Below are 9,212 nucleotides of genomic sequence, written 5' to 3' on the forward strand. Positions count from 1 at the left end.
GTCACGCAACCAAATTGGTCACGGAACACTTCCCAAAATAATTAGAGAATAATCAAAGGCGAAAGGAGAGGATCAGTCCCAGCACAATTGATTGGATATATTAAGTTCAAGCTCAAGTCACGACAGTAGCAGCTTACGCGGAGCGTCCGCCCAATGCACAAGTAATAAACCTGGGGGCAGGGAGTGCGTAGAGCGCTTGCGTTTGACAACATTCTGTTATTCCTGGCGAACATGGCGGCACCTGCGCTCTCTAGCCGGGCTGGGTCCGTGAGCAGTCTGGGGAACAGCCCCACAGCGACTCCCGGGTCGACGAACATGAACAAAATGATCCCCGGCTACCCAGAGCTCGACTTCAGGTCGGGGGCTAGGATCGACGAGATAAATCGGTTGATTCACGAATTTAGTAAACACGACCAGAGGGAATATGACGACCAGCGAGCGCTCGAGATCCACACGGCCAAGGACTTCATTTTCTCCATGCTCGGTGAGTGAATGGCGAGCAAACGTAACCATTCTACACTACCAGTTACTTTTACAACGTGTCAGAATACGGTTATTACACATTTGGATGCTTGCACCTTTTGACAGCGCCACAAGAACCGCTTCTCACTGCTCATTGTTGTGACTGTTTGCAGAATAACCTGGTGGCTATCCCTTGTGTTAGCATGTTAGCAAATGTAGCTTGGCAGCAACTCAGTGGATTGTTGAGGTATTTTAAACGCTGCACATCACCAGCCAGAATTAAACGTACTGTGCCCCATTTAGTTCTTGCAGTTAAAGGTTCATAATCACGAGACTTGTGAGATGTTACACTGTGACAAAGAAGGGACATTGTCCTTCATTCTGATGTTGTTTCTTAGCCAGAGGCAATACTGCAATCTCAGATTGGCAAACAGCAGAATCCAGAATGTGCACAACTGTGATTGTTAAAATGCATAGGCTACAGTAGATCATGAGTTCTAGAAGTCAAATGTTCATAATCACAGAGACAGAATCACAGTGTGATGTTACACTGTGTCAAAGATGGGGATGTCTTGCAGTCTGATGTTGCTGTCTTAAGTCCATGTATAAGTACTGTCTATGTCTATACTGTCTATGTCCTTACCTTAATTAGTCTATGTCTGTATGGGAAAGCAAGAAATGTAATTTCAAATTCTTTGTATGACCAGTGCATGTAAAGAAATTGACAATAAAACCTACTTGACTTGACTTGACTTGCCAGGAGCTATATCTGTAATCTCAGATTGGCAAACATCAGAATCCAGAATGTGCACAATTGTGATAGTTATGTTGCATACAGTAGATCATTTTAGATAGCCAGAACTCAGAACCATTCAGTGTAATTTACAGAACAATGTCTCGGTATTCATTCATAGTGACTGACTGCAGGCAGGGGAGATTCGAATGATATTCAGTACTGTGAATAAAACATCCGGGAGTTGATGTTGCAGTCAGTTTCTTCAAAATACATCCTGACAGTGAAGGAAGGGGGGAAAGTCCGTCTGGGTTGTCTCTTGGCACGGTGATTGGATCTGAGCGGGAACAGAGAGAGACACATCCTGAAGTCAGTGAACAGGAAAACAAACAGCGCAGACTCTGCAGAGAGGAGACACAGTCCTGTCACATAAACTCAGGAAACTGCCCAGAGGCCTTTTAGACATTACATTGCCTGGCTGTGACCCTGACTCACGCTGCCTGGCACAAGGAGAGATAGATTATACTGCTGGTTATTGTCCCTGTGAGTTTAGTCCGCTGCCTACAAGGATCCACAAAGGTTCACATTCATTCACTTTTTTATGACTCTGTTGTTTTTTTCTTTTACAACCATTAAGGTCATACATTTGCTCTCATATAGGTCATCTGATATGAGTATAATGACTGACATACAGACAGACAAACACGAACACACTCAGATGCACAGTGTAACTTAGCTTACCACCTGTACACACACACACACATCCATACATGGTGCCCACACACTATAGCACAACATACCACATTCACATATTCTCTCTCTCTGTCTTTCTCTCTCTCTCTCTCTCTCTCTCTCTCTCTCTCTCTCTCTCTCTCTCTCTCACACACACACACACACACACACACACACACTTGTGTCAAAGTTCCTGCACACATGTCAAAGCCCATGTGTGGGCAGTCGTCAGTGCAGGCTTTGTTTGGCTGACTCAGTGCTTTCTCTGTCTGCCGGGGCTGATGGGCCGGGGGTCACTTGGACGTCACTTGGACTTCTCCGTCATCAGGGCTGTGACCATGCTGAGAGCCTCAGGCACATTACTGATTGGCCAATTTAGAGGAGAGAGAGAGAGAGAGAGAGAGAGAGAGAGAGAGAGAGAGAGAGAGAGAGAGAGAGAGAGAGAAATAAAGAGAAAGAGATGGAGAGAACGAGCAAGCCATGCATGTCTACTGTCCCAGAATCAGAAATTGCGAGGAAGACGGAGTGAACCAAAGGCAGTGACTAACATAGGCTCGGCTACTCTGAGGTGGCCTTGATTTTGACTGCCCACGCACTGCTTGTTGTGTGTCTGCCTGCGCATGTTTTTTAAAGCATGTATAAAAAGCTTCATGACAAGGCCAGGGCAGACTTGTGTAAGTGCGGCCAGGCAGCAGGCACTGATTATAGGCTTGTGTTGAAAACGCGTGGTCTGTCTGCTGTGTGTAATTTGGTTCACTTCAGTCAGTGCCTGTTCCACATATAGTGGAAGTTTCTTTTCCTGGAGGTTGTTGCTGGAGGTCTTGGATCAATAATGATCCAGTGGGTTACACATTTTACTTACACCCAGTGATTTAAAAATAGGCACGCCAAGACTTAAGGCTTAAGAAGACCTTTTATTAGAAGAAATGGCGGAATATTTGATGTGGGCTACTGCTGTGCCCTTCAGCGTGGAATTGATGTGATGTAATAGGTTACTCATAACTTATTTACGACTAATTTACCCGGCATATGGCAATATGTTGCTGATTTCAGATGGAGCCTATTGTCTGATCCTTCTGGGCTTGATCTTCACAGAAATAATTAGGTACAGACAGAGACCGTCAGCTACAGACAAAAGAGAGGGAGAAAAAGAGAGAGGGGGAGACTCACTCCTACAGTACATTCAACAATGGTGGGGAATGGGATACAACAAAGCATTTTGGGTATGCACCCATAAGAAGGGCAGGTCATCATAACAGTGTCACTGCCCCCTGCTGGTTTAACCCAGCCTAATCAGTCTGCTGCGATTGGCAATTTGCTAAAATCTGACTCCAAATCTGCCTCCTGGAATGCGTGGGGCGTACGCTTGATACGGAATATACAGAAGTCGTTGTATAGGAATTGTGCAAGGGCCATTGGCCTGGGGATGAGATATGGAAGGAATGTCTGTATTAAGTTCTTCAATAAGCTGCGATATCATAACCAGCCAAAGGACCACTGTAGTATCTATGGAGGAACCGCTTGTACAGTCCACCAGCTTAAGGACAGGAAATTAGATTTTTTTTTTAAAACAAGAAAAAAAAGGATTGTCTCCACAGGCGCCCCCTTTTGTCCTCTACTCTTCTCTAAATGAAATTGCACATTTTGTGTCAGGTGATACAATTTCCTCTGCATAATACTTGTTGCAGTATAGTGATTTATTTTGTCCATGAAGACAAAGACTTTAACTTTGATGTTATCTTCTCTCCACCTTCCCTCCTTTCCACTTTCTCCTCTCCTCTCCTCTTTTATCCTCTTTGCCTCCTCTTCCTCCTCTCCTCCCATTTCCCTCCTCTTCATCCACTCCTCCTCTCTTCTCTCATCTCCTGCTTTTCTCCACTCCTTTCCACTTTCTCATCTTCTCTCCTCTCATATCCTCCACCTCTCATCTCTACTCCTCTCCTCTCCTCTCCTCTCCTCCTTCACCTGTCCTCCTTCACCCCTCTGCTCCTCTCTTCTCTCTCCTCCCTGCTCATCTTCTCCTCTCCTATACCTCTCCTCTCCTCTCATCCCCTCTCCTCCCTTCCCTTCTCCTCTCCTATACCTCTCCTCTCCTCTCCCCCCTCCACCTCTCCTCTACCTCTCCTCTACCTCCTCTCCCCCCTCCACCTCTCCTCCCCTTCCCCTCCTCCTCTCCTCTCCTCTCCTCTCCCTCCTCCACCTCTCCTCCCCTTCCCCTCCACCTTTCCTCTACCTCTCCTCTACCTCCCCTCCCCCTCTCCTCCACAGGCATGGTCCAGAAGCTGGACCAGAAGCTGCCGGTGGCCAACGAGTACCTGCTCCTGTCCGGCGGCGTGCGCGAGGGCGTGGTGGACATGGACCTGGACGAGCTGAGCGTCTACGCCCGCGGCACCGACTACGACATGGACTTCACGCTGCTGGTGCCCGCGCTCAAGCTGCACGACCGCAACCAGCCCGTCACGCTGGACATGCGGCACTCGGCCCTCTGCCACTCCTGGCTGAGCCTGCGCCTCTTCGACGAGGCCACCATCGCCAAGTGGAAGGACTGCTGCACGGTGGTGGACCACCTGAGCGGCGCCACCAACTACTTCTTCTCTCCCACGCTGGTGGCCGACTGGTTCCACGAGTCCGTCAGCGTGGTGCTGGCCGAGATCCAGAAGAAGCCGCAGCGGGGCATGCCTCGCGTCGAGAAGGTATGATTTGGATACGTTTGGGCTTTTGCTTTTTTGCCGTTATTTCCATAGGACAGTGAAGCAATGACCGGAAGGGAGTGGGGGAGAGAGAGACAGGGAAGGGCCGGCAAAGGATCCAAGCCGGAATCGAACCCGGGTCAGCTGCGTGGTAGACGAGGGCCAAGGTTAGATAAATTAAGTTAAAGCCGGGGTGTCAAGCATAAGGCCCGGGGGGGTGGATGCGGCCTGCCAGATGGCTCAATCCGGGCCCAGACTGTCAAAAAAAAGAAGGTCTCCAGCAATTTTTCGCTCGTCTATACAGTCAACGCTCCTGATATACCCATGTCATTCACCTCAAGATGATTGACTGCAATGTGATTCTGATTGGATGCAGAAATTTGTGATATTTATGCAATTACGTTACTGGCCGAGCCCACTTAAGATCAAAGTGGCTGTATGTGGCCCAAAACGAGTTTGACACCCCTGAGTTAACGTCATAGATGTAGAATATTAGATGACGCATTCCGATGTTATATCACTGCCACCTACAGGATAATTTGCATATTGCCTTGTCAGCAATTCATGTACAAATCTGTTCAAATGATTTTCATAGCAAATTGAGACATTTTTCCAAAAACAAAGTCAGCGTAACATGTAGTGCTCAATATCTATGGCCCTAATACAAACACAGCCCTCAGTAATATCCCACCTAATACACAGTGGTGAAAAAGAACAATGTAGGTATGCATAGACTACACATAGATATTGGCTTAGCTCACATCCGTCCTCAGACCCAAATAACTATTGACATTGCTCACAGCCCTTAATAATAGGGCTGGTAATCGATCTAGATTTCCTGGATCGATTTGATTTTGATCTAGAAGGTTACGATTCGATTCGATCCACAATTCGATCCGATTCGATTTAATCTCGATCTACTGTATTATTGGGTTGTCACTCATTGTCATTTATGCCTATAGAATTCTAAGAAATGCTAACTTGTACTGTGGCCTGACTATAAAACCTAAATCTCAGCCTCTGAGGCCCATATAAACACGAACATGCCCTTGGTATGATAGTGACAGGTTGAAAACTTGGTATGAGAGAGAGAGGGGAGAATAGAGTGCTTATATCATACCATACCCCATGACATTAAACAGAACATTTTTTTACAGTAGATACGTACACGTATAGTACACCTAAATAATGAATATAAAATAACGAACTATCAAACTGTAATCCCATACTAAAACCAGAGAGAGTAGAGAGAGAGAGGTTCCATTGGCCCATTGTTTCCGGGTTCTATTATTGCAAGGGGGAGCGGGGGGAAATCCCCCTTTAGGCAGACCTAAGGACTGTTCTATTCAATGCTAGGAGTATTATGACACGCCCCTTTAGGCAGACCGGAACCTGGTCATGTTAGGTGCCCATAGCAACCTATTACATTGGCATATCTCTATATACTTAAAGAATCTCTGCTAAAACCATTGCACCTTACACACACCTTACAGGTGGAGAAGAACGGCACGGTGATCTCGGTGATCCTGGGCGTGGGCAGCAGCCGCATGCTGTACGACATCGTGCCCGTGGTCTCCTTCAAGGGCTGGCCGGCCGTGGCCCAGAGCTGGCTGATGGAGAACCACTTCTGGGACGGCAAGATCACCGAGGAGGAGGTCATCAGCGGCTTCTACCTGGTGCCCTCCAGCTCCCACAAGGGCTGCAAGGAGAACGAGTGGCGCCTGTCCTTCGCCCGCAGCGAGGTGCAGCTCAAGAAGTGCATCTCCGCCAGCCTCATGCAGGCCTACCAGGCGTGCAAGAGCCTGATCATCAAGCTCCTGTCGCGCCCCAAAGCCGTGAGCCCGTACCACCTGCGCAGCCTGATGCTGTGGTCCTGCGACCGCCTGCCGTCCACCTACCTGGCCCAGGAGGACTTTGGCGCCCACTTCCTGCTGGGGCTGATCGACGACCTGCAGCACTGCCTGGTGAACAAGATGTGCCCCAACTACTTCATCCCGCAGTGCAACATGCTGGAGCACCTGTCGGACGAGACGGCCATGCTGCACGCGCGCAAGCTCTCCTCGGTGCGCTCGGACCCGGCCGAGCACCTGCGCACGGCCATCGAGCACGCCAAGGCGGCCAGCCGGCTCACGCTGGAGCTGCAGTGGCGCGGCGGCGGATCGTCGTCGTCGTCGGCGAGCGGTCTGCCGTCCCCGCAGTCGGACGCCAGCGGCGAGCAGCAGCCTGACGACCGGCTGGCCAAGAAGCTGCAGCAGCTGGTGACGGAGAACCCCGGCAAGTCCATCTCGGTCTTCATCAACCCTGACGACGTCACGCGGCCGCACTTCCGCATCGACGATAAGTTCTTCTGAAGAAAGGGAAGAAGGAAAGAAGGAGAGGCGGGGGGGGGCTTGCTGCTTGCTGCGTGCACGTTCACCCCCCCCCCGGGTGTCTCCTCCGAGGTTGCGTCTCTTTCACATAGACATACGAACACTGTGCCCTCAAACATACACATACACACAGCCGTACAAATACACTCCCTCGGACAGACATACTTGCAGAGACTCAAGTTTGCACACTCACACACTTACACACACTCAATTTTTGCACACAGAGGCTCGTTTTTTTTGCACACACAATTACATACATCTGAACGTGCACATACTTTTACACAGACGCAGACACAGAGACACGTGCGACACAGGAAATGCAAAAGTTTATCGTCGTCCTTCCTGTAACAGAGTGGATCAGATAGGGCGGTAGGAGAGGCCAAGGATGCTGGGACATGCCAGAAGGGAAAAGTGTGTTAGTCTTGTTCGTCTTATCTCTCTCCCTGCCCCCCCCACCAACACACACACACACACACTGGACAGCGGCCGGGCCCTCTTCAGGAAGCTAGAGAACACGGGGGTTCTTTGAGAGGCACGACCTCTGATGGGAGACGGAGGTAAGCAAAGGTCGCCTCGTCTCCGATTCGTCAAAGCGGTAGCGCTTGGTTTTCTTCTTCTTCTTTGGTGCTTGGGGCTTTGTGGACTTTTATCTGTAAATGAAACGGGCTTAAAGACTCTTGTGGATTGTGTGTATTGGTTTTGGTTTTTGCACAGTCGAGGGTCTTAGCAAGGGCCTAAGAGCAGGACGGTCTTCTTCGCTGGAGCACCGTTTTTATTTCGAAAAAAGATTTGATGCTCTTTTTTTGATTCTTCAGCGATCAATCACCGACAACTAGAGAAGATGTGTCACACAACAAGCAAGTCTTAGAGCTAAAGAAACGTGAGCTTCATTGTATGTTGCACCTTAGCCAAAGTTAGCTGAGGGGTCAGTTCAATTGTACAGTCACTGTCATCTTTTTATCGTGTTAAATTGGAACGAGTCTACTACTTTGAATGGAATTATGCCAAAAGAAACTTGGCGAGATGGACGCTCGCTCACAAGACTCATATCTGCATACTTAAGTGCAATTAGTTTAAACATATTGACACACTGGTGCCGTTTGTATAATACTTTTTTTTTTTTGGTTTTCTCACACAATGTGTTTCTCACTACATGCATACACCCACACACACACTTGTACAAGTTCATGTGGTCTTCAGTGAATCATGTCTCATTTCTCTGTGTGAATCATTTCAAAGCTGCACCGACGTCATCGTTTGTGCAGTGTTGCTCCCCGCATAAGCTCCTTTTTGTCCTGCTGCATCTCCCAGTTGTGAAACTACTACTATCATCGCATTAGTCTTATTTTCTGCATTTTGCTGCTAATTTATCCTTTTTTAACCGTTTTTATTTTTTTAAATTATTTACTCTTATGCAAATGTTTATTTTTTCTTTTTTTTTCTTTTGAATGTGCATTGCTACTGTGTAAATAGTCTTGTAAAGTAACCAGACTTTTGCTCCATCAAATGGATACGGATGCTCATTGTGTGCACCAGACCTCTAATGTGGCCATTTTGAGCATCATTAGCCAATCAATGGACTTTTAAAAATCAAAACAAAATAAAATAAAAATGGGTACAAACCAATTGTTTCGCATCCACCTCAATGATGACGACAATGGCAATGATGACGACAATGGCGATGACGACGAATGCCGGTGGCAAACCCATTTGAAATTGAACAGACCAAAACTCGCAAACAAACAAAAAACCCACCCACAGACATCATCAGCAGGGACCAATCTCACTGCCTTACAGCATTGACCTGGTGGACCAACTGTTTATCTGCTTTGCAATTTAGGCCGAGAGGAGAGGAGAGGAGAGGAGCACCTCAGCGCCCTCAGGGGTTATTCTGTGGTAAACCTGCAGACATTTTCGAAAAGGCACTGAGGCAGCCACTGATCCCATCCATCCATCAAAGGTTCATCATTCAGTTTAAGTCTCAGACAAGACGAGACCGCATAGACAAGTCGTAGGGTGCATTCCAATATGCAAACTCCCGTCCTCCACTTGTGCTTGTGGCCTCACGTTTTGCTGACGCCCCGCCTCTGTGGAGAAAAAAATTACGTTTCCCCGCTGTCAGCCTAGCCACAACAATTTTTGAGGGACTATTCTTCATTCACCATCCCGTTTCCAAATGAGAAAATGACATAAGAATTGAGCTTTTGCAAGATATTGAAATAGAAT

The 9,212-nt window shown here is 47.9% G+C and overlaps 1 protein-coding gene across 1 annotated transcript; it reads left to right on the forward strand.

Annotated features, from left to right (window-relative positions):
• Positions 1 to 231: 231 nt before the first annotated feature.
• LOC134454459 (nucleotidyltransferase MB21D2) lies at positions 232 to 8,613 on the forward strand. Its single transcript, XM_063205465.1, has 3 exons — positions 232 to 484; positions 4,196 to 4,620; positions 6,111 to 8,613. Exons 1-3 carry the CDS (start codon positions 232 to 234, stop codon positions 6,966 to 6,968), a joined length of 1,536 nt encoding a protein of 511 aa, XP_063061535.1. The 3' UTR covers positions 6,969 to 8,613.
• Positions 8,614 to 9,212: the final 599 nt, after the last annotated feature.

The sequence above is a fragment of the Engraulis encrasicolus genome, chromosome 8, assembly GCF_034702125.1.
Source record: "Engraulis encrasicolus isolate BLACKSEA-1 chromosome 8, IST_EnEncr_1.0, whole genome shotgun sequence".
NCBI classification, from domain to species: domain Eukaryota; kingdom Metazoa; phylum Chordata; class Actinopteri; order Clupeiformes; family Engraulidae; genus Engraulis; species Engraulis encrasicolus.

Excerpts from the sequence above, each read along its gene's own strand:
- LOC134454459 (XM_063205465.1), top strand. The coding sequence starts at position 232 with ATGGCGGCACCTGCGCTCTCTAGCCGGGCTGGGTCCGTGAGCAGTCTG. Across the intron at positions 485-4,195 it reads CTTCATTTTCTCCATGCTCG|GCATGGTCCAGAAGCTGGAC; the intron begins GTGAGTGAATGG and ends TCTCCTCCACAG. Across the intron at positions 4,621-6,110 it reads GCATGCCTCGCGTCGAGAAG|GTGGAGAAGAACGGCACGGT; the intron begins GTATGATTTGGA and ends CACACCTTACAG.